Consider the following 27148-nt stretch of genomic DNA (forward strand, 5'->3'; position numbering starts at 1 on the left):
TTATAATATTATAACCTAAAAATACTTGTTTAGCTACTAATATACAGGCTTGTTTCCTTTACCCATTCAATTTTAATTTTAATTTGTATAATTTAAAATTTTTTAAATAAATAATCAAAATTATAATTTTTAACTATGAAGTTTATTATTATATTTTTGTCGATATTTATCAATTCCTTTTTATCATTCTTTTATTATTGATATTTTAAAATATTTTTGTTTCCATTTTTAAAAAAAATTTATACAATTAATAAGACATTGACTAAAATAATGTGCTTCCAAATAAAAAAATTATTTATTTATTTTTCTGCTTAAGTATTTGTGAGAATTAAATATAGTTCAAGATTACAAGATCAGCTAAAACAATGTAGTAAGATTATAAATTAAAGAGACACACATGCATAACTTTAAACTAATAATTTGCGAGATTTTCTTTTGTTTTTTTTTTTAAATCTCTCTTAACTCCAGAATCCAGGATTTGAATTGATGTCTGAGTTTTCCTGAACATTTTATTTCAATCACTTCTATCTTTTTCTTTATTTCTAAATTTTGTTGTCTCTCTCTATTAAAAAAATAGTTTATATTTTTTAAATTACATCAAAAATTACCTTTCTCGCTTCATGTTATAGCTTACCTTGGCTTCCCGTTTATTATTATTATTATTATTATTTTCCAAATTTCGGACATTAGAATAATCAACATCAAATAAAAGAGGGCAAGCAGAAATCTGGGTGACATAAACATGAATATTTTAAACGCGATAGCAGACTTGAACAATAAGAGAAGTGAACGAGATTGTATATGGTAAAAAAGTTACACTTCTTGAAGTTCTTGAATGCAGCAATATCAAAGGAGAAGTTAAGTGACAACATGAGGACAAGCAACTCAACAATAAGAATCTTGATAGTAGAAGTTTAAGAAGCAAACCTATGAAATCATCAATTTTTCTGCAGATTTTGAAGAGCCAATGTTTTTTTTTTTTTTAATTTCATGTCCACAAAATTTACCGACATAGACACTAAATGTATATGCATAAATCCTAGAATGAATAGATCCAAATAAGGATAAAGAAAAGTAACATGAAGCCACAAAACACCAAATTCTGAAAATCCAAGTCAAAATAATTAAAAAGATCTTTATTGTAAAATACCATTTACTTGCAATAATAAAAAAGAAATAAGAGGAACATGAACACATTATCATGTTTTTTTTCTTGTCATCTCCATTGTACCATTTAAACTCTCATAGAACCAAAACATGTAAGGGAGTCACATTGCTTATGGGCTGTCACAGATTTTCATCGCCATCATCAACTTGTGGAAGTTCATTGTCATGCTCTTTCGAGAAATCAAGAATAAAATTCCAGGTCCTGTGTTGAAAAATTCGTTAGTAACATTGGAAATATTTGGAGGCAGTAAACAATAAGTTTTCTGTTGGCATGCAATTCAAGATGAGATTTGAGGGAGAAAACTTACTTCCTATATAGTATCCTAGTAAACTAATAACATTATTGGGATTATCATGTTTCATTCAAGATTTATGTTTTAATGCTGTATGATTCTTTTGCTAAGGTTCCTTGGTACTATTGTCAGTGTTGAAGATTTTTTTAAAAACTGGCTAAACTCTAAATGAAGGTCATTCAAGGTTTGACATTATTCTAAATACTCCTTTCAATTCTATTTATAAGGTGTTTAAGACGTTTTACATGAGATTTGGAAAAAGTTATTATATTAATTTATTTGTTAAAAATATGATAGCTTTCCAATTATACCCTCATTAATTAAAGAAAGACATTGTGTTGCTTTGTTATTTGTGCAAATGGTTTTTTAAGTTAAAAGATAAAACTGGAAGATTATTCATCTTTTTGTTTGACACTTTATTATTAGGACCATTTTTTCATAAAATTCCCTATAAATAGTAGCAAAGTAGTACACTCATGTAATCTTGCATTATCTTCATTTTAAACATCTATATTGTCTTCCTATAATATGTTCAATGGGATCAACTTGCGACAATTCCAAGGCCAGAGAGGGTTTCTCCATGGGAGATTGAGCCCTTGGTGGCTTTTGCTGCTGTAAACATTTCTTATCCAATAACAACAAAGAATAGAAGGTTTAAGCATGTTAATGTTCCTTCTTTTGGTTATCAAAGGAGACTTCCTCTTATATTTGATCTGAAAAATCTATTTGTTGACTTAGCATTAACATGATCATGAATTTCATTGCACATAGAAATCACTTCCAACTCAACTATTTCAAATATGCGAGTGGATGGAATATGGCCAACTTCTTTGATATTGCATGTGTCCGCCAGAAACAACGAAGCTAGTACATCAACACAAGCTTCTATCTCTAGTTGTGCCCCAATTTCAAGTAGGTGTAATGATGATCAATATGATCAAGTGAAAAATAAGGAGAAAAGTGGGAAACCAAAGAATATTTAGATATTGGAGTCAATTTTAGGCAAATAGTGAGGTTTTTATAAAAACGTATGCCTTTCTTTTGGTAAATTCCTTTTTGGGTTTTTAATGTGATATTAAGGTTATGTTGCAAAATTTTCATTATGATTTTCATGCAACAAAAGGAATATGAATTGACCAAAAGCAAAAAATGGGGGTGTGAGGGGAAACCAACATCAATATCCTATTAATATTCATTCACTATGAAATACATGACGAGTTAATTATTTATAAGGCGTTAGCTTATTTCTTAGAATTTTCACAATGTGACTTGCCTATCAAAGTATTCCAATAAATGTCTATAAATATAGGTGTTTAGAAATACCAATGGAAAAATTATAATTACCTAAAAAAATAATAAATCATTGTATTATGAGATTCTACTTTATAATTAGATACTAAATTATATAATCATGTTTCTTGGTAGAAAGGAATTGAATGGAGTGAATTAAAAAAAATAATATAAAAAACTAAATTATCCAATTCCTTGTGGTAAATATAAAAAAAAAATTGATAACACATTTCAAATGTGAGACTTGCTATACCCATCACAAATCACAAGAATTATGACTATCAACCTCATGAATTAAATTATTCACCTCCTCTCATGAATATGATTGACTTATCTGTTCTTCATACATTAATATATTTTATTCCATTCTATTTTAATAGACAAATAATCAAGACCTAAGTTTTGTTTAGAGCTTAAAGCGAGCCAAGTGACCCAAGTTATGTTAATATATAGAACATGTGACTCACATCCTCCAACTCAGTATGTATAAGCTATTCCTCGCAAATCAAATTATACGACCTTCCGCTTTACATAAGGCCCAATGTGCATTGTATTATACCTTGCTTAGACTCATCCATATCCATATTGGGTTTAGAGCTCAAAATAAAAGAGTTTCATACATTATGTGGGAGGAGTTTTGTTTATATGTTTAGAATCCTAGCTGAATGCATTTTGATAAAATTAAAATTTTCATTAAATTCTCTGATAAAGTGTTGAACAGAACAAATTCCTTTTGAGCCAAATAAGATGAAACAAAGTGAAGACACTCTTTTATGTGATAGAATCATGCTTAATAAAGAGGGTCCTAGAGGCCTTTAGAATCTAGTTTATCAAACCATAGTTTGATATATATTCGATGAGTGGATAGAAAAATCCCTAAATCAAACAACTCTAGAAAAAGGACAGTCACAAAATGTGATTCAAAGTCTCAAGACAATCACATCTAAAGGCACAAAGAATTTTTGTTTGTAAATGATGATTCTAGAGAATGTCACCAATAAAAATTGTCTTATGGATTAACTTCTCGACAAATAAAAGAGTTTTGAAAGTTAAAAAGTTAAATTAAGTTTTCAAAGAAAACTCTAAATTTCTTCATTAGTATAAGGACTAACCTCGATATCTTGAGTTACTTAGGAGTAGCCCAAATGAACAGAATAAGTACTTTTACCCCACATTATCCTATCATAGTTGTTAGAAAAAGAAATAAGAGTCTCCAAAATTGTTTTGGCAGAGTTAGCATCATATAGAGACTTAATTAAAGGCATGTTCTATTTAACTATTGTCCAAGTGATAGGGGATGCGGAAGTAGAATCGTCCTAGTCTAGGGACAAAATTTTGAAACACAATAAAAATACAAGAACAAAAAGAAAGGGACGAAATTTATGATAAAAATAAAGAAAAAAAGGAAATAAATAATGGGATAATGATTAAGGATAAGATTCTCTAGAGCACCTGCCTCTAGAAACCTCAACCTTCGATGACACCGTAAGAGTCGATCATGTTCTTGATCACATTTGTTTCTTAGACGGGATGCCACCACAAAGCACAAAAGCTCACAAGAGTTATAGACTCTAAAATAAATAATTTCATTCAACTTCTATTCTGTTTACAAGAGGGAGCATGCCTAATTTATATAAGCTCATAGAGAAGACTATTTCTTAAAATTAAAACCCTAATTTCCTAATACTAAAAGGAGAAATAATATAAAATAATGAAAAAATATTCAGCCACATAATTTAGAAGATGTGATCCTAAAATTATGAGATTAGAAAACTTAGAAATTAATAATATAATTAATTCTAATCTTTGACTAGACTCAAAAAAGGAAACTAAGACTAATATTACTCCTTAAGAAAGGGAATCAAATCAAAAGATCATTAAAATAGGAAACAATTTAGGAGACAATCAAGGGATCATAAAGGATTTAAAATCACGCCACTCTTGACTTTTTCACTAGGGTTTCATGCCTCCTTGCTTGCAAGAGGCTCAACTTGTAGTCTCCCTTGCATTGGACTAAGGTTTGCATCTCTTAAGCTTGACTCTTCATGGATTTAGATCTTAAGCACATTATACACGTATAGATGCTTTCCTTTGGGCTTGAAAGGAGTGCCCCAACGCTCTCCAAGCTCTTGGACTTCTTACACAAGACTAAATAAGGCTTGCTTCATGACTTTAGTTCGGGCTCTTGTCATTGAACCTCTAATATGTTGTAAAGGGTCTTCAGGCACATTGGATTAGAAGTATTGGCTCCTTGCTCCTTGCCTTGGGCTTCTTTCATGCCACCATGCCTATGATTACCATCTTCAAGCTTCGTTGTCATTAACGCCATATTATCCATGCCATAGGGTCCATCATTCCCTCCTAGTTGGAAAGGATTCATCCTCGAATTTGCAGAATCATATAAAGATAGATCAAAAACATTGAATGTGACACTAACATTGCCATAAAAGCTAGGCAAATCAATTTTGCAAGCATTATTATTAATTCTTTCTAAAACTTAGAAAAGTTCATCTCTTTGGGCTTGAAGTTTGGATTTCTTCTAATTAGGAAATCTCTCTTTCTTTAAATGTAACTAAACCCAATCTCCAGGCTCAAAGATCACACGTCTCCTACCTTTATTAGCTTGCTCGATATATTACTCATTCTTTCGCCCTATGTTTGCTTTAACCTTAGCATGTAACTTTTGCACAAACTCAGCTTTTCTCTTGCCATCAATGTTAGCACGCTTAGAAAAGGGCAAAGGTAAAATATCAATAAGAGATAATGGATTGAAACAATAAACAGTTTCAAATGGAGAATAAGAAGTAAAAGAATGAACAGCCCTGTTGTAAGCAAATTCAATATTAGGTAAACAATTCACCCAATTCTTCAAATTCTTCTGAATTATTGCTCATAGTAGTGTAGTCATAGTTCTAGTGACTACCTCAGTTTGACCATCAATTTGTGGATGGGCAGTAGTGAAAAAAAGTAACTTAATCCCTAATTTATGCCATAAGGTACGCCAGAAGTGACTAAGAAATTTCACACCCCTATCACTCACAATAATCTTAGATAAAACATGCAAACGAACAATCTCTTTAAAGAATAAGTTAGCAATGTTAACAGCATCATTAGTCTTAGCACAAGCAATAAAGTGTGCCATCTTAGAGAATCTGTCAACAACAACAAATATGGAATATTTGCCTGCAAAAGATTTAGGCAATCCAATTGCAAAATCCATAAAGATATGTTCCCAAGGGTAAGAGGGGACAGGTAAAGGAGAGTAAAGTCTATGAGGTTAGACCTTAGATTTTTCCTGTCTACATTTAATGCATTTATCACAAATAGATATGACATCTTTTCGTATGTGAGGCCAAAAGAAATGATCAGACAAAATAGCCAAAGTTTTCTCTACACCAAAGTGTCCCATCAAACCACCACCAAGTGCTTCCTTAGTAAGCAGCTCACGCATAGAACAAATAGGAATGCATAATTTATTTTTCTCAAAAAGAAATCCATCAAATCTAAAGAAATCACCAGATCTATGATTTTTACAAGATTTTCAAATATTTTCAAAATCAGAATCAGTTTTATAAAGATCTTTTAGAATCTTAAAGCCAAGTAATTGAGCATGCAAATAGGAAAGTAATGTATACCTTTGAGATAAGGCATCAGCAATGACATTTTCTTTGCCTTGCTTATGCTTAATCATATAAGGAAAGGTCTCAATAAATTCCATCCAGCCAACATGTCTCTTGTTCAACTTACCTTAAGACTTGAGAAACTTTAAACTTTCATGATCAGAATGAATGATGAATTTCTTAAGCCACAAATAGTGTTGCCATATTTCTAAGGCCCTCTTTAGGGCATAGAGCTCTTTATCATAGGTGAAATAATTCAAAGCTCACCATGTAGCTTTTCATTAAAGTAAGCTATGGGCTTAAAATTCTGCATTAAAATAGCACATATACCAATACCAGAAGCATCATATTGAATTTCAAATGCTTTAGGGAAATTAGGCAAAACAAGTAAAGGGGCATTAGTCAATTTATCTTTTAGGGTTTGGAAAGCCCTTTCTTGTGTCTCACCCCATATGAAGGTCATGTTCTTCTTAACAAGTTCATTAAGAGGGACAGTAATGCTAGAGAAATCCCTAACAAATCTCCTATAGAAGCATGCTAAGCCGTGGAAGCTTCTCACTTCACTTGCATTCTTAGGGATTGGCCATTCACGAATAGCTTTAACTTTCTCCTCATCCACATGAATTCCCCATGATCCAACAACAAATCCTAAAAAGATAACAGTGTCCATGCAAAAGAAACACTTTTAGAAATTAGCATAAGCTTATATTCCCTCAAGGTGTCAAACATAATTTTAAGATAATTCACAAGATCAGTTAAAGACTTACTATAAATCAAAATATCATCAAAGTAAACCACAACAAACTTGCCTATAAATTTTCTAAAAACATGATTCATTAATGCCATAAAAGTACTAGGAGCATTAGTCAAACCAAAAGGCATAACTAACTATTCATATAATCCAAATTTAGTTTTAAATGAAGTTTTCCATTCATCACGCTCTTTTGTAATCTCCCTAAGGTTAAATCACACTTAACTCTAAATTATGGTAATCCAAGGCTTAACTCACTGGAATTACTAAATTGTAGGGTTTATAAAATCTATTTCAAAGGAATCCCAATATGCCATTTTAAATCTTAAATATAATTTAAAGACTCCAAATCAGAGTTTTTAAAAACAAAGCGAAAGCTTGAAAATCAGTTAGGACCTAAATAATGAGTTTTTAAAACTCAAAATAGATTTTTACACTGAATCTGACAAGTACGCCACGGCTTACAGTTTGTGCGCCACGGCATGTCTTCTCTGTGTCATGTACCGCGGCGTGAGGCGCCATGCGCCGCAGTACATTGCATAAAATTTCACAGATCAGTGTTGTCTTTTGACAGCATAGGGAGCAAACTTTTGATGCATCCTAAATCTCCATCCGACGTCTGATTGAGGTAGTTTTGGTGTCTACACAGAGCTTTCTCCTAGCTCTGACTAATGGCACTGGTTTCACGCTCAAATTCATTTTCTATCAAAAAGTTGGGCATTAAAACCTATTTTGATGCATTTTCATAAAATTTCCTAAATAAGGTATCCCAACTCAACCACATATGCTAATAGCCCACACTAATCCTCTGACCATACTCAATGGATTCTTGCATACTCGTGCAACACACTACACACAATCAAACACACTTATTTCACAAAACACCTCTCAACCCTAATTTTCACAAAACATAGAGGGGGAGGAAAAATTGCACAAAACCAACCATTTCATTCATATTTCTCAAAAATACATATGTTCCTACTTGCATAAGTATTTTGGCTCTATCTATGGGTTCACAATAAAAACTTACTAACCTAGAGCACAAAATACACTAGTTAAAATATAAAATTATGCAAGCAGTGCATCAATCATGACAATTGTTCCTAGTTGGCAAATTCATTAATAATTACACATGTAACAACTAAAGAGAGACATAAAGAGGATTTACTCCACAAATCCTAAGTCTCTGTGTGTTTTTCCCGACTCGAATCCAATGAGCTAGTCCTTGAAAATATTGAGAATTAAGGGGTGAGTACAACCACTTAGTAACTAAATTTCACTTAACCCTTATAGTTACATATTAATTGTAAATAAATGCAAATAGGCACATAACACATATATCATATAAGATTAGGCCACGGTTCACAAAACTAACAACTGAGTGACCGGGCTTGCTATAAAACACTATACCATGTTGTTTTCAAAAACATAACTCAGGGTCGCAAAAGTAATAACCATACGCCTTTCACACGTGCCGGACCATAAAACTAACAACCATATGGCCGGACTTATATGCATGATCATGTGCCAACTTTATATCCTCCTGTTACTTTTGACATGAAACTGGTGGCTATCACGAGGCTATATCCTTCACGGACTGACCCATCCTTTTACTTGTGAGGAGCTATCGGGCCGGGGTTAACTCACTCACTCATGCAATTTGGTTTCCCTTAATACTAATAACCATAGGGTGTCGTACCCCTAATCTAGCCTCCTTATGAACCAGTAGAGACTAGTTAGGTTCGAGTCCCTCGTAGAACAAGTAAGACAGTCCAAATCAATCATAGGACAAGAGTTACCTCCTGATTCCAACGGTTAGTACCAAGGCTAGTTCGTAATTCCAATAGTCACTGCCAGTACCATATGGATTTCCAATCAAACTACTCATCTCCCTCGGTGAACTCCCGCTAATGATCATGCCATGCACATTTCACCCATTTTATGCATTTCAATTCATTACTCAACACATGAACTTACATAACACGTATACTTTACATTTTAACACATAATTCGTCACAATTCTCCACTCATAGTAATAAATCACAATTAATTTCACAAAACATCCTGGGTGGTAGAATCAAGATTTTCTTTATCAAAACCATCTTACACTCAAGCATTTGCCAATATGAATAATCAAATTAACTCACAAATCACATTTTACAACACAATTAAGATTCAACTATAAAAATTAAGTTTCCCTGGTTACCTCAAACCTTTAAGAGGTCAAAAGTTTATCCCTCACTATAGCAACTTCCCCAAGCTTCAACGAGCTCGAATGGTTCCAAAACGAACCTCAATTCATCCAAACCACAAGAACATCATCACCAACTAGCTCTTGGAGTTTTATCAACATAAAACTCCACATACACTACTAAGTCATCTCATAATTACTACCCATTCATACTCAATAGGCTCATTAGATTTCATTAATGTATATTATTATTAATAACACCTTAAACTATCATTAATGCACATTAACCTCTCTCAACTACCTCATAAATACCAATTTTTGAATATTAAATGCTCCTATGGACCAACCACTTTTAAAATCATCAATGTGGTATTCCAATACATAAAATCACTCCCATTAATCTCATTTTAACTAGAGCCAGTAATTTGGGCCAAACTCGATAGGTCAGCCCAAACTCGCCTGAAAAATTTAGGCCCAAGAAAATTCGAGCCAAGCCCGATCGGGTTCAGGCTTGGCCTAAATACCTGAATAGAAAAAAATAAATTTTTAAAAATATATATAATATAATAAATATTAATTATTTTTAAAGTTTTATATCATTTTATTTTAAAATATCATATATTTGAGTGTATTACTATAGTTATTTTAAAAAAAATAAAAATATTTATAGTTTCTTATTTTTATTATTTTTAATCAAATAAAATATCTCAAAATAATAAATAAAATATATTTTAATATTAATTTTTATATTTTAAGACTCAATTTTTTTCAAAAAAAAAAGTTGAGTGATATACACCATTTTCTTGTCCAAAAAATTATATTTTAGATTTTTTAAAAAATAAAATAATTAATTTTAAATTAAAAATAATTTTAAAAATAAAATTTGGATATGTACAAATTCTCGGCTCTTCTACTAAACAAACATAATAAATAAAATAATATTTTTAAATAATTATTTAATTATCATCCATGCTAAACTTGGTTAAAAATTAAGAATGAACTAAAGTAAATACCTTTTGTATATAGGGCTTAAACAATATAAAAGGTTAAAGAAAAAAATTTAAAAAAAATAGTGTTTTACCCATAATTAAATGATTTTTTTATATAATATAATGATGGCTATTTTTCTCATATGCTTAAAAATAAAAAGTACAGTTTATCCAATAGTTATTAAAAACTTTAAGCTAATCAGGGCAATGATTTTAAATTAGTGTTTTAACTATAGTTAAATTGAGATTAACTTAATCATAATTAAAATAATATAATTCAATTAAAAATTATAAATATTTTTATATAACCATGATAAGAGAAATATTTAAACAAATAAGACATTAATTTACAAGTAAAGGAAACATTCATAAATAAATTGCATATAATACAGCAAAATAGTAACATAGCTACTTAAGTACTTAACTACAAAGTTAATAAGTTATTATTTTTTTATTCCTTTCAAGTTAAAATAATATTTTATGCTTAATAAAATTATTTAAAAATTAAAATTGATTAAAAAATAAAAAAAATATTTTTAAAAAAATTTTTGAGTATTCGGGTCTGCCCGAATAAGCCTGAAACCCGATGATGTTAGGGCCAAGCTTGACTATATAGGCTTTTTAAAATGAGTAGGATTCTTTAAGCTCGATTCAAATAAGCCCAGCCCAAATTGAGCCTGGCCCGAATAAGCCCGGCCCGCCTGAATTACCGGCTCTAATTTTAACCAATGGAATCGGACTCATACTCTTATGGAACAAAAATCCATCTCCCAACTCAAATCCTACATAAATAATCATAAATGAGAGAGGAAAGGAAAGAAGGAAGCATCATAATCTTACCTTGAGTGTTTGGGAGCTTCAATCTATCCACAATGGGCCAAATATTGTGCCCCAATAGAGCCAAAACTAATTTATTTGGTTTCCTCCTCTTTCTCTCTTTTATTTTTACTCAACTCACGAGCTGATTTATCAGATTTTTGGCCATACGCCACGGCGCATGATGCTATCCTCTACAGTGCATGGCACAGAGGAACCTGTTACATTCAAATTATGTTTGTGCGTCGCGACAGACTAACCATGCACCACGGCGTGTGGCACAGAACATAACTCTTCACTTTTTCATCCTCTTTCCTTGCCCGGGTGGCCTGCCATCGATCCGAACTCATTTCTAGGGCTGAAATCATAACAATTATGCCAAGTTAAGCCCCTCTGGCCATACACCTCATTAACTCACTAACTACCCTAATTAAGTTAATAAATCAGGGTTAAAATTTTTTGGATGTTACATCTTTCATACGAATTTGATGATAACCACTTTTAAGATCAATTTTAAAAAAGATAGAAGCACCATGCAACTTATCAAGCATATCATCAAGTCTAGGGATAAGGTAATGATATTTTATAGTAATTTTGTTGACTTCTCTACAATCAACATACATCCTTCAAGATCCGTCTTTTTTTGGCACCAAGATAACAAGGACAGCATAAGGGCTAAGGCTCTCACACATCAAGCCTTTCATAATCAATTCCTCTACTTGGCGCTAGATCTCCTAAGTCTCTTTAAGGTTAGCCCTATAAGTAGGTTTGTTTGGAATAGTAGCTCCGGGTAAGAAATCTATCCTATGTTCAATTCCTCTTAAGAGAGGAAGCCCATCAGGAATCTCGTCAGGGAATAAATCTCTATAGTCCTGCAACAAAGAGACAACACTAGTAGGTAAAGTAGGGTCAAGAGTGTCAGTAAAAAAAATATTTTTAGGAATTATAATAAGAGCTCACTCACTTATCAAAGCCTCTTGAATCTCACTTTTCCCACACAATAATATTTTCTTTTCACTATTTTCTTTCACTCCCACCATTCTATTTTTTTCTTTTCTCACCTTCTCACCACTCTTTTTTCCTCTCTTTTAATTGATTTTCAAGTAAAGTAATACTCTCTTTCTTTTCTCTCTCACTCATGCCATAATCAAGGAGATCTCTCCTTTACTTGTAATCTTGAGCAATCTTCTTCATAAGTTTGGATGGGCCTAAGAGAATTTAATACAACAGTTTTGCCTTTAAAAGGCACTTTGTAACAATTTCTAAAACCATCATAAGTAACCGTATTATCAAACTATCAAGGCCTACCTAATAACAAGTGTCCAGCAAGCATAGGGGCTACATCACATAGTACATCACAAGTATAGACCCTAACAGAGAAAGTAATTAACACTTGCTTAAAAACCCTAATTTCAACACAATCATTCAACTATTGCAATTTGTAGAGCTTAGGATGTGGAATTAAAGGTAGAGATAATTTATCTACAAGTAAAGTGCTAGCTACATTAGTGCAACTACCACTATCAATTACCATGCTACACACTTTCTCTTTGATAAAGCATCTAGTATGAAAAATATGCTCACGTTGCTCATGTTTATCATCCTCCTTTGGTTGAATATTGAGAGCTCTTCTTGCCACCAAGATAGATTCAACTATATCATTGCATTCAAACTCATCATTTAATTCATGGAAGATAGAATCATTATCAACATTATCAGCATCACTTTCATGCACACTATCATAGCCATCATCATCTCTCAAGATCATAGCTCTTTTATTGCTAAAATCTCTCGCCATGTGGCCTACACCATTGCATTTAAAACACTTAATAGGAGAAGTGTTATATGAATAAGAAGAAGGTTTAGGGTTAGAAGTTTTACCCTTATACTTGATTTTTATTTCTTCCTTAGCCTTGAAATCCTTCCATTTAGACGTTGCCTTGGAGTCTTTCCAAGAGAACTTGGAATGTTTATTCTTGTTTCTCTGCTCTAACTTTATAGCTTTGTGTATGAGCTCTTCCTTGTCCATAAAAGTGTACAAGTCAAGCTATATCTCTCAACTCTGGCCTCAAGCCATCCATAATTCTTGACATTGCTTCACATTCATTTTCTTGAATGTTTGCACGAAACTTCAAGAGAATCAACTTATGCACATAGTCCTCCATAGTCATAGATCCTTAAGAAAACATTCTCAATTTTCTATTCAGCTTTGTGTAATAGTAGTTAGGGACATAAGCCTTTCTCAAATATCTTTTAAGCTTCTCTGACAATTTAATGAGCTTTTTCCTAAGTTTGTTTCTTTTGTACTATAAATCTTGCCACTAATAAACAGCATAGTCAGTGAAATTCAAAGAAGCAGTTTTTACCTTCCTTGACTCAAACAAATCAAGGGTCTTGAAGATTTGGTCCATTTTCATTTCCCAATTAAGGTATTTTTTTAGATTGTTGCTACCCTTAAATGAAGGATACTTTACTTTTTGGTCCGATAAGTCAACATTACGCTTTGAGGATTTCTTTCCCTTAGGAGAAGGGGGCTCTTCATACTCCTCATCATCGTTGGGGGTCTCATGCTTCTTTCCTTTAGAAGAGGACGTCTCCACCTTATCTTTATCCTCCTTATGGAACCTATGATCAAGTTTCAAGTGAAACTACTACAACTGTGTTTTAATAAATTCTAAAATAGAGTTCATATCAACACTAAGAGATTCATCCTTGTTACTCATATTCACAGAAGCACTAGAACCCATATAAAATAAAAATGGATCCTCATACATATAAACTCATGTGTTTACTCTCAAAAGAAATAAAGTCATTTGTATTTCACAAAAAAAGATAATGGCTTTGTTTTAATAATGAAAAACACACTTGCCTTTTACCACTCACTAAGCTTATGGATAGAATCCAATGGTGAAACCAAACACAAATCAAGAAATTAAGAAAAAACCAAGTGAATATCTTCTAAATTAAGGAAACTAGAAAACAAGTACAAGATGAAAAGAGGATATATTTTTTTTAAAATTTTTTTTGAAATTTTGAAACAAATAGGAAAGTAAAATTTTCAAATAAAATCACGCTTACAAAAGAAAAAACCACAAGTAACAAACAAAAATAAGAAAGAAAGAAATGAAAGTCAAAGAGTCAAATGCTCAAAGATAAAAAATAAGAAGCCAAATAAAATAGGAGAGTAGCACAAATAGCAAAATAGAAGAGTAGAGAATTTGAAAAGTGCTGCCAAGAATGAAAAATAAGAAAATGACCAAAGTAAAAGACTTTCTTACCACCCAACTTGACTTTTCTCTTCAGGCAACCTCTTAGTGACTTGGAGTTCAAGAATAGTCTTTTCTACAGTCACAATTCACAGCAATAAATATTTTTTTGTAATTTTTTTGAATTTTTAGATTTTTTTTATTCTTTTTTTTCAACACACTAACACTTTTTTGCATGAATTTCTAGGTATTTTTTCTCTCTTTTTTTTAGAATGTTAATAAAATAAAAACTCACATAAGATGAGAAAGTCACAAAGATGAAGAAGAGAAAAATCAAAAGATAGAAGTAGATAGGGTAGATAAGAGAAAATGAAAAAAAAAAAAAAAGAAAGGACAAGATTTCGAACCACAACTAGCAAACTAACAACCAAAGCTCTGGTAGCAATCTGATAGGAGACGCGGAAGTAGAATCGTTCTAGTTTAGGGACAGAACCCTGAAACACAATAAAAATACAAGAACAAAAAGAAAGGGACGAAATTTATGATGAAAATAAAGAAAGGAAGGAAATAAATAATGGGATAATGATTAAGGATAAGATTCTTTAGAGCACTTGCCTCTAGAAACCTTAGCCTTCGATAACACGAGAGTCGATCATGCTCTTGATCACATTTGTTTCTCACACGGGATGCCACCACAAAGCACTAAAGCTTACAAGAGTTATAAACTCTAAAATAAATAATTTCATTTAATTTTTATTCTATTTATAAGAGGAAGCATGCTTAATTCATATAGGGTGGTCGGTTTTGTTTTTTAAATTGGGGTGCTCGGTTTACGCTGAAAAGACACACAGTCATAGTGTATTAAGTTTTTGGCTCGCTGGCGAAAAAAAAAAAAAAACAGTTTTAGGCCCGCTTTTAAAATTGAAAACTGGTTGTTAAATTAAATTAAATATTATTAAAAAGAAAGTGGTGAAACCCTATCTTCATGCCTTATCTCTATCTCCGCATCTCCATCCAACCATCCTTTTCCTTCTGAGTCGCGATTTTTGCTGAACCGATTGCAGATTTCGATCTGCATTCAGCCTCGTCACCATTTTGTTTGCCGAAGACAAGTCCTCTTGTACGCCTTTTCCTGGGTTTTAACTTTTCCTCTACAAGTTTCGAGCCAGAGGATTTAGCAGGCGAACCAAAAAGATTAACATGCTTTCTGGGCGAGATGCAGAATGAACTCCACGGCCATTCCATTGAAGGTTACAAGTTTCCAGGTGCGTTTTCTTCTTCTTCTTCTTAATTTTATTCTGTTTATTCGATTTTCCCTGAAATTGAATGGTTTTGTACTGTTATGCATTTCTTGCTATTGCCTCCCCTGCTTGTTGAAGTGTCTGCATGAATATTAAATTTGTACTGTGTTCTGTTGATCTGTTCTCACCGGAAGAGACCATAGATTTAAAAGTTTTTTATATTTATCAAAATAAAAAATTATAGAAATTTGAGAGGCTAAGATCAAGGCTTTGACTAATGAGCTCATCAAATACAAGAATGCTAAATACTAAACTTGAAATATGCCTTGACGTAAGGTAAGGTCTTAAAAAAATCCCTGATAAAGCCAACCCGCTATCCCAAATGATTAAGGTAATTTTAATTTATGTAAGCTACTAGTACTATTAACGGAGATTGAGATTGATTGAATCTAATTGAACAGATTAGTCCTTTACCACGGGTTGGACTGAGATTTGAATCCTCACTTTGGATTGAGATTCTTTAATTTATAAATATAAAGTAGTAAATTACATGAGTTCATATTAATAATTATGTATAATTTCACATCAGTTTTTCAATTATAAGTAATAACATTAATTATTAAATTATTAAATTTACTTATTAATTTATTAATATTAGTTGTAAATTAATGACAGGTCTTATAATTTATTAATATCAATTGTAAATTACTTACCTGTTTTGCTATTTACAATTGATATTAATAAATTAATAAGTAAAGTTAATAAATTAATAATTAATATTATTGATTGTTTTGATAAATGAGTGTAATTTGCAAATGATATTGATAAATTAATAAGTGTATTAAGAAAATTAATAATTAGTGACTTTGTATAACAATTTTTTTTTTTGACTTTTTCTCTTAAAGTGAATTGAAATTTTAAATTTTTTTAAACTCACCTAAAATTAAATTTTTACAGTGATCGTTAACTGAATTTTTCTTATAAATATATTACATTACAAATGTTCTAATATTAATATTCGGGGAGTGGAAAATAAAAACTAGTATGGGAGACTTGCATGAAACATAATTAAGACATTTCTAAAGCTCTGACACATAATGAGACGTAACGCCATAAACTTTTTTTTTTTTTGACCAAAAACGCCATAAACTTGAGGTGCGGAGAAATTCTTTCGGTCCATCGGCATTTGAAACTGTGCCCGAGTAATGAACCGCAAAGGCAAAAATCAGCTGGTTGAGAAACTTAAAATTAAAAGGCATTTGAATTTCAATTAAATATAATTAATTATAAAAAGTTTAATTAATATGATTAATTTAAAATATAATTAATTATCTTATGTAGTATATAATTGATTTATAAAATTAATTAATAAAATTAATTTTAATTAAAATTGAAAGGAAGAATTGAAAATAGGGTAAAATTATAATTTTATAAAAATATATCCAAACACTCATTTTATATGTTAAAATCAATTATAAATTTAAAATCATATTTAAAAAAAATTCAAATACTCATTATGCATGCCAAAATTAATTATGAATTTAAAATTGTAGTTTTCTTAACAATATTCAAACACTTCCATACATATCAAAATTAATTATCAACCCAAAATCATGATTATTTTATTAGCTATTAATACCTACTTTTCAATTCAAATTTTCAATTATACATTTTTAAAAATTTATCTAAAAAAGTTTATAAATTATTTTACAAATTATATTTTTTTTATTCATAATTGATTTTGACATGATAAGAAGTGTTTGGATATTTTTAAGAAAATAAAAAATATAATTTTTTAATCCCTGCACATTTTTACGTTTTGCCAGGGTTCTTATATTTTTTTTCAATGTTTTAGGTCGTTACACTTTTATTTTTTTTTATTATTTTAAATTCTTTCATGAACAAAGTGTAGGAACTTTAGGAAGATTTAAAACAATAAAAACAAAAGCATAGGAATTTAAAACACTGAAAAAAGTGCAAGAATCAAAAAGCAAAATGCAAGTAAAGTACATGAATCCGAAGTTATGTTTTTTCTTAAGAAAACTATGATTTTAGATTCATAATTAATTTTAACATGTATAATGAGTGTTTGAATATTTTTCATAAAAATATGATTTTAAATTTATAATTAATTTTAACATGTAATATGAGTGTTTAGATATATTTTCATAGAATTATCATTTTGATCTCTAAAATTGATTTTAGATGTTATGGAAACAGGTACTTCCTATAAAACAAATAATACAAACATTATTATTAGATCGTTCTAGGAAGGGAAGACAGCCCAAGGTCCACTATAAAATATAAAATCAATCGCAAGCATTATGGAACTAACTTAGATTGCCTTCTGACGCCAAAATTCATCAAGCCTTCCACGTATACTTCCTTAAGAAATACGAACTCCAACTGCACCATACTTGACTCTTCCATTGCTTACAATTGAATTTGGACCACCAAGGCATTGAAAAATGGATCAGTTGTGATACTAGTTTAATGATTAATAATTAAAATTATAATTGAATTATAATCAAATCAGTCATAAATAAAAAATTTTATTAAATTAATCGAGATATTAGTTTAATAATTTCAATTGGTTGAGTTGACCCAAATTTTTATATTACATGTTGCCATCTTGGATGTTTGCCAACCATAGCTTAGGATAAAATCAGCTTATACGAATTAGGTTGGACTTATTCAGAAAGAGTTTAATTTGCGTTGGTTTTATTCAAGTTGGACTTAAAATATTTGAACATATAAAAAATATCATATAACCAAAGCTGGCAATAACACCTTAGCCTTTTTTGGACTAGCTTGAATATTCGAATTGTTAAATATTATTTTATTATTATTTAATTGATTTCAATTTTTATCTTAAAAAATTAAGATTTTTGATTTTTATCTTATTGTAATTTTATTTTATTAATATCCTGAATTCTTAAATATTATTTTATATTTTATTAGCTAATTTCAATTTTTATTTAAAAAATAAAATTTTTATTTTTATCTTATTGTATTTTTATTGTATTAATAATAAAAATAATTTGGGTATTCATGCTAAGTTCATTCATGTTCAAGCTTGGTTTGGATTTCTTTGAACGACTCAAATAAGGTTGAAGTAAAGAAAATATTTTAAACTCTTAAATTTGGTCCTAAGATTTTTCATGCTTATTAGGGTAAGCCCAAATTTCCTCCTCTAGCTTAGACATATATGTAACAAAATTAAAAATAGGAATAATTTAATATTAAAAGTATAAAAAATGATATATTAAGATCAGAGAGATATTATTATGACATATAATTAAGAAAGTATTTGTAATTATATTATAAATATTATATTATAATTATAATATTATGATTAACTCCTTGAGTGTTCTTGATTGGATTCTTGTTAGAGCAAATATACAGGCCCAACCCAGTAAGGCTACAACACGGCCCATAAGTCTGATACTATTGTTGTCTATGGGTTTAATTAGATTTTCATGCGTTTTCTAGATTGATTTCGTATTGATTTATGAGATGGAGCAAATTCTAATTGAAACCAACCTAGGACGGTGGTTCAAGATAGGAGAAGTCCACTGATGAGATATGGTGTTAATTATATTTAATATTTTTATTTTATTAGAATGATCTGATTTGAATAAATATAATATATTATATTACTGGGTTATGTTTTAGAGAATATTTGGATTGATGGATTTACATTCAGATTTTAAATTTGAAACTCATAGGTCAAATATAAAATATTTGTTCAGGTGGTTTACAAAATTTCAAATAAAATAGGAGAGATGAGTTGAGATTAAAAAAAATTGAAAACTAGAAAAGATGAGTTTATTTTTATTTTTTTAATTTACTAGAGATGGTAAAAGGTACGGGAGTCATAAAAAATGTGAAAATGTGAAGAAAATGAAATGTTTGAATGGTTAGAATTTCAAATTTTTATGGTGTAAAAGAAATTTAAAATTATAAATATTATACTTTAAAATGAATTTAAATTTGAGTCAAATCTAAATTCAATTTTTGTGTATCTAAATAAAAAATTTGTTCCAAATTCAAATTAAAGTATTTTAGAATAAAAATTGATTGATACTTACTTTAACTTGAGTTTCTATCTTCTCTCTAATCCTTTTCCCTTCCCGCTCTGCATCATCCACCCATGAAAAAGGACGTAGCTTACTGAAACGCAGATTCAAGTATAATAAATAGCTCAATATTTTATATTTTATATTATGATCAGTTTATTATATTTGTCAATAATATATTGTTGTATATAAATGATAAACCTCTCATAAATTTTTAAGTTTTCAATAATAAATCATGCATATATTAATGATAAACCCTTATACATTAATGTAAATCAGCTATCCTCCCATGTCAAATTATTTTTTGGCACAATATTTCTTTTGGCCAGTGGACCAACATAGTTATTATTACATCACCTGTCCCACCACTAGTCTAACCAGTGAGACCATAAAAGAATGTACTAAAAATAGAACATAAATTGCAAACCTTAAAGCTCGAACAGGAATCCTCCTCTAATAGGATACTTGTCATGAATTCTTCTGAATCCAGTTAGAAAATTTAGCAAAGCAGTCAGCTAGGGTTTCTATGGGAAGCCTTTCGTTTTTTGGGGCTCCAAACCATGCGTTGAGCGAGAACCCACGATGCACAATAACGCGATCTTGTTGCCCACATAGTGAAAAGCCTTGACCCGAATAGTTAAATTGAAGTCCAAATAAACCCCTTGCCAGTAAAGAGGAACCAACAAAAAACCAGAGTAGGCTCCCATAACCAAATGGATTAATTTTCTTGCAGATCGGAACAAGTTTGCCCAATTGCTCCTGTAGAAAAGAAGTATGATTAGAGTCAGCACTTACATGCACTGACACAGAATCTGCATTCGGTGGCACCGAAATCTCTTCTTCGTTTCTGATCTAAGCAGAAGTTCCAGTTGCTCCATGCACCTTGTCTGATAGGTTGTCGGGGATGGGTTCCGGGTCGACTAGCCCGATGGCGAGTTCGATGCAATTATTCAGAATGATGGCAGTGTTTTTGGCACTATTGTTAATGATTTCTAAGTAGGAATGCCCTTGGTCCTTGAGTATCTCGACCTGAATTGTGTAGTCATCAATTAATGCACAGTTAATTTCATGTCTATGGCATGGATAGAATAATAGAAAGGGGGGAGGACAGAACAAAAATAACCAACTTTTAGGAATGGGGAGCAAACAGTCTGAAACTAAGGGGGAGGACAAATGAAGAAAAGTAGTGGAAGCACACTATATCTTAAGACTTAAGTTTATGGGCCCTTCTTTATCATACATCAATTATTAAACTCAACTTTATTTCATGTGAGATTTCTCACATTGATTCAAGTCTAATACCCAACCAAATGCTCATTTGTCACGACCAACACAACAATGGTATATTAGTTGTCAGCGGTGGTTGATTAATCTCACACTTAAAATCAAGGCTTGGTTTTGATGGAAGGAAAATGGGAAGAAAATAAAAAAGGGGGAAACTAGGAGGAGGAATTTCAGAAAAAAGATATTTTTTTTTTAATCATCTTTAGCAGTTTTCTCCCCTAGTTCTCATTCCTCCTCAGTTTTTACCGGAAGTTAAAGGGAGGCCCATCATGCTCATCCCACGTCCCAATAGATAGATTAGTAGATAGAATGCCAGACATCCAAATAGATAAAATGGTAAAGAGCCACTACCTGTGCCCTCATAAATGCCACAGAGACACCAACAGTATACGGACAGAGTGAGCCAAGATCAAGTTGATCAGCACCGAATATGGACACCTCACGAATTTCACCCATAAGGTGAGGAAATTGACCCTTATGATACGCATCCCAGAAGACCAGGAAGTCATTGAATGAGTCACTGTGAGCTTTCTCAAATTCCTTTTTTTCATCTCCAGTGAAAATGTTGTAAACAGCCGAAAGCTCCTGTCCATGAAAAGAAACAAGAAATGTTATGGCACTTCCGAGAAAGACCCCATAGCATTTAACTTTGAAAGATAAGCATGAGAATACAACCTTAGTTGAGATTATTCTTGATGCAGTTCCGGTAATGCACATAGCAATGATCTTGCGAGCATGATTTTTATTCACTCCATTCTCAGTGCATCTCCTAAAGAAGTGCTCCTTAACCATACGAACAGTAATCAAAAAAATTCCTGAGGAAAAAAAATATAGTTAGGTTTTGTGTTTTTGGGGACAACACAATGCAAAAAATAGTCTTGCCTCGCTCTGGATTAGGATAGGAGGCTTTAGCTCTGCCATCAACGCGCTGCATTTCAAGATAGTTAACACTTGCAACAAAAGGCAAGTAACAATATAACTATGGGAGTGGACCCACAAGGAGGGAAGAATTAGAGAAAGAGAGATCACCTGGTAGACTGCATAGCCTGAATTAGTTCCAGCGCCATTTATCTCTTTTCCTTGGGCATCAAGTCTCTCACCATATGGATCCATTTTCCATGGACTGACAGCTTCTACATTCCGATTAGGCATAAAATCAAGTGGCGTTGACAGTGGGGAGCCAATACTGTGTCCAGAAAACAGCCTAGGTACTTCTTTAGCTGCCTGCACCGGGACTGACAAGTTTATGATTGGTTCCGGGTCGACTTCCTCCAAGGCGTGTTGTGTGCGGATGTTATCCAGTACAGGAGGACACAAGTGAAGCCTTAGAACGTCTACAGCTATAGCTTCACTATGATGAATGACATCTAAGTAGGAATGCCCTTTTTCCCCGAGTATCTTGACCTGAATTATGTAGCCATCAATTAATGCACAGTTAATTTCATATTGTACAGCATAGAGAGAAGGGGAGAGAACAGAATTCTAAAGACAAAAATACAAGTGCCCCTTTGTCATGACCAAACACAAAGGGTGCATTAGTTGTCAGCAGTGGCTGATCAATCCGACACTTGAAATTAAAGTCTACCGAAAGTTAAAGGGAGGCCCATTATGCTCATCCCAAGTCCCGATAGATTAGCAAGATACAATGCCGACACCCAAATAGATATGGTTAAGTGCCAATACCTGTGCCGCCATCAATGCCACACAGACACCAGCAGTATATGGACTGAGTGGGCCAAGATCACCTGCTGTAATTCGTGCAGCTCCAACGACCTTACTCAAGAAGGTCTGATAATCAATTTTATTCTCTACGTAATGAAGTACATACTCATAGTACTTATCCCCGATGACCAGGAAGTGACTGTGAGTGGCACTGTAAGCTTTCTCAAATTCCCTTTTTTGATCTTCAGTGAAAATGTGGTAAGGATCCGAAAACCCCTGTCCACAAGAAGAAAGAAGAAATGTTACGGCACTATCGAGAAAGACCCCTGCAAATGAACATGCGCATAGAAGAATCATAAGAACCCCACAGCATTTAACTTTGAAAGATAAGCATGAGAATACAACCTTAGCTGATTTGGCTTTTGGTACAATTGTTGTAAAGCACTCAACAATGTTCTTGTAAGCAAGATCTCCCCTTATCCCACGCTCAGTGTGCCACGACAATAGTATCTTCATCCAATTAACAACATCCCTTAAAATTTCTTAGGAAAAAAAATAGTTAGGATTTCCGTATTTGGGGACAACACAATGCAAAAAAAAAAAAAATGCTGTTACCTTCCGCTGGACAGGGGGGTAATCGGAAGGGATTGGAGGCTGTAGCTCTGCCATCATCGCACTGCATTTCAAGATAGTTTACACTCGCAACAAAAAGCAAGTAACAATATAACTATGGGAGTCATTCACAACAAAAAGGCTTAGAGATGTGCTGGTTCAATGGTTTCAGAAGCGTAGAGATTTATTGTGACTGTACAGAAGCCATTAACCTACTTACCAGACCTCGAAACTGGAATCACCCTTTTGAAGATATCATTCAGACAACTGTGAACTTCTTGTGTAGGGATTGGACTATTTCGTTAAATTTCATGTGCAGGGACTCTAATACTTTTGCTGATAGATTAGCTAGGTTCGGCCATACTTTAGTGAATGATTTTTGCATCTTTGATCATATTCCATCTTTCCTTGTAGATGGAGTACGATGAAAGAAGTGTTTTGTCTCCATGGTTTTCTGTTGTCTATTTGTTTCTTCATTAGGTTATTGTATCTGTTAGCTCCTTTATTAAAATGAAGCTTCAGTTTTTACTTAAAAAAAAAAATAGAGAAAGATCACCTGGTGGACTGCAAAAGCTGAAGTAATTTGCTTTGATCCCAAGAAAGTATCTGGGTTCAAAAGGGAGTCGCAATCTCCTTCGACGCTGTCCTGTAATGATAATACAAAGCATCCAAAAAATCAGCCAATTTTCACCAAATGCTTCACAAATCAGACACGTAAACAGGTTCCAATTTAGCTCGGAGAGAAAACTGAACAAAAGAGATTTTGAAGAAACTAGAGACAATGAAAGCTTGAACGACCAAACAAATCCGAGTCGTTGGAAGAAATTTCGGAAGACTAACTGCTTATCATGATTCTGAGGCCAGAGACGAGTGCTGAAAAGGATTCCGGAAGGAGAATTCAATTTGGTTCGAGAATCCATTTTGGCTTCCCGAATCGCGCAGGCTGGGCGGAAGAACATTCAACTGTGTTCGAGTACGAGCAATACTTGAAGCTTGAAAGAGAGACTCTGACCGCCCAAGAAAATGAATGCTGCGGACATTTAGGTATTTACAAACAAGTTTCTTTGACTTATTTTCAAATAAGTCCGACATATTTATAAAATTTCCCTTAAATCCTTAGAAATTTAGTTATGATTAGTTTTTCTTGTAAAATAACAAATGTTTTCGGACTGACACCCGTTTGACTGATGCTGGCCAACTACTTGTAGTCATCAATCTGTTGACCAGTCCAAAAATAAGTTTTTAAGAAATATTCTTAATGAAATATTAATATTTTAATATTTACAAATTAAATTTCACAGATTTATAAGTCAAATTGCTTAATAACTATTTTTTAAAAATTAAAAGCCTTAATATTTATAAGTCAATCTTTGAGATTTTCAAGTTAATCTCATAGATTTGCAAATAAATTTGTATAAGTTCTGTAATTATTCTTCAAATTTTATACATTAATTTCCCAATCATCCTATTAAATTTGCAAGTAGACTAAGTGTTATTTACCTTGTTCAGTTTTCATGGCTCAAAATAGAACATGAATCGAACCAATAAGTTTGTATGTTATAAAAATCAAAATAAATTTGATTAATAATCTGTTTTGATTGGTTCCTTTCAATTTGAGTCAGTTTGGCTTGATTCTTTTGGTTTAGCTTGGTTTTGAATACCTTAATAAGAGGTCAAAATAGTTTATTGCATCTCTAACAATACTTACAAGGTCGCAATGAATTTTACTTGTGGTTTTACAAAACATACGCAATCATGAATGTTTCAGAATTTTGTCAACTACTACATAAATAACCAAGGAGAGGGGGTCGTCACCAAATCCATCAATACTATGTAAATTCATCACAAAATTCAAATAATACATTATATTTTGGAAGAATTACTTTGAGATTTCACATAATATAATTAAATACTATAATATCCATTAACAATTGAGCAAAGGAAAATGATAACATATTGCATTGAATTTAGAAAAAATCATAACAAATATTTGGAGGCCTAAATTTTAATGAAAAACGATCCCTAAATAAGGGATAAAACTTTCAAATTGGGTCAAATTTATAATTACAGAAAATATATGGCACTAAACATAAGGGCTCAAATAATAATAAAATGGAAAGATAGCCAGTGTACCGTGCCGTTTGCCTAGACTGGAGCCGAGAGACGGAGAAAAAACTTTCATCTAAAACAAAAGAAACTTTTTAGAAAAGAAAGAGCAAGAAGTATATACCACAAGAGAGTTGACCAAACCATATCTAGAACCTTCTTCGCTTTAAAAAGTTTAAGAAATCATAAGAGACACCAGAGACAGAGTCGTGTGAAGGAGTTTTGAAACCTAAAGCAAATTATGTAAGAGATTTGATATATTACTCTCCTTCTACTCCTTATTATAGGACATGTTTTAGAAAAATTCTGTGATCCTTAATATAAGGTACATGGAGGATCATTTATTATCATTTTCTAATTTTATCTCTATTATAAATTTAATTTTATAACTCATCATATATTGTATATCTCTCTTTTTCTATTTTTAATAGGGGTAAAGTTGAAATTCTTTTTATTTTAAGATATTAAATGAGTTAATTGTCATTCCTTGATTCTAATAAAATTGTTGAAAGCAGCTAATAAGGACTGGAGAAAGTGTTATTTATATCTATCTTTATATCACTTTTTTTATGGCTCGTTATATAATACATAAGTAAGTAATAAATTCTAAATGTAAATATAAAATTAACATTAATGCTTTACAGGAAAAATAATGACAGTTATAAAGGGTATAAACTATAAAGTTAACAGATTTTGAAAACGAATAAGAAGATCAAAATCAGAGATGCACAAGAGAAAAGCCTCTACAATTTGATTTGGCATTGCGATTTATCTTGGTTTTTGTATGTGTATAATTATTGATTCCTAAGGTCCTAATACAAATTAAAAACTAGTTTTGAGATTAAAAAAAGAAGGAAATTAATATAATTCAAGATAGATTAGAAATAGGAATCATTTGACCGAAAGAAATAGATTAGGAAACTTATTCCATAATACTAATAAATCACTCTGTTTGCATATACTAGTTAAAAATTAATTTATTTAGAAGTCTTTCATGAGTTTGTGCAAATAAAAGAAGGCTTTGAGGGAAAATATAATGTTTATTTTTTCCTTAAAAAATGAAATGCAATATTTTAATTTAAGTATACTATATGCATCCATCAATATATAGATACAATCAATTTATTTATAAATTATGAATAAGTAATGCAACGTGCCTTGGTGTGAGTGTTTTGTGTGATGAGCAAGGTATTAGCCTGACAATAATTTTCTCCCAATAAGAAACCTCAACTTTGTTTCAAATACAAGCCTTTGAAAGTCAGAATTCATGATGTATTTATAGGCATGAATTGTTTAACTTGATAATCTTGTAAGTTCTAACACCCAAAAAAAAAAAATACTACTTGACGAAGATCATTTGGCCTGAAAATATCTTATAAAAATTCTTTTCTTAAATGATTTTGATTATCAGAATATTTAAATTTAAAATAATAGAAAAGAAATATAGAAATATATTTATAGTTATCTTTATTAAATTTAAAATATTTAAAAAATAACAGAGATACAATTTTAATTAAATTATCATACTGTAACCTAAAAATACTTGTTCGGCTACTAATTCAGGCTTTTTAATTTTTTTTAAAATAGAAGAGAAATATTTTTATCTAAGATCTCTCTGAAAGAAATCTACCAATTAACTTTTTTCACATTGGATAAACCCGATGAATAGGAAAACTTCTTCAAGTCAATGCTCAAGAGACAATTAAAATTACAAACTGAGTAAAAATCCATATCTAAAGATCAAATGCAAGGATAAAACAATATAAATGCAATTTTAATTAAATTATAAATGTTATAACCAAAAAAATACTTGTTCGGCCACAAATCGAGATTTTAAAATA

The 27148-nt window shown here is 31.4% G+C and overlaps 1 protein-coding gene across 1 annotated transcript in view; it reads right to left on the reverse strand.

Annotated features, from left to right (window-relative positions):
• The window catches only part of LOC129316548 (uncharacterized), a 60732-nt gene extending 36478 nt beyond the window's left edge, over window positions 1–24254 (reverse strand). The window contains exons 1-7 of the mRNA XM_054960968.1: window positions 24041–24254; window positions 23758–23847; window positions 23205–23265; window positions 22995–23131; window positions 22611–22865; window positions 21957–22331; window positions 21810–21855 (exon numbers count right to left, since the gene is read on the reverse strand). Coding sequence (XP_054816943.1) covers window positions 21810–21855; window positions 21957–22331; window positions 22611–22865; window positions 22995–23131; window positions 23205–23265; window positions 23758–23847; window positions 24041–24160 — 1084 coding nt within the window. The 5' untranslated portion in view covers window positions 24161–24254. The remainder of the gene's footprint in view (window positions 1–21809; window positions 21856–21956; window positions 22332–22610; window positions 22866–22994; window positions 23132–23204; window positions 23266–23757; window positions 23848–24040) is intronic.
• Window positions 24255–27148: the final 2894 nt, after the last annotated feature.

The sequence above is a fragment of the Prosopis cineraria genome, unplaced genomic scaffold (genome assembly GCF_029017545.1).
Source record: "Prosopis cineraria cultivar Desert tree isolate PC_DT_omini unplaced genomic scaffold, ASM2901754v1 PC7, whole genome shotgun sequence".
NCBI lineage: Eukaryota > Viridiplantae > Streptophyta > Magnoliopsida > Fabales > Fabaceae > Prosopis > Prosopis cineraria.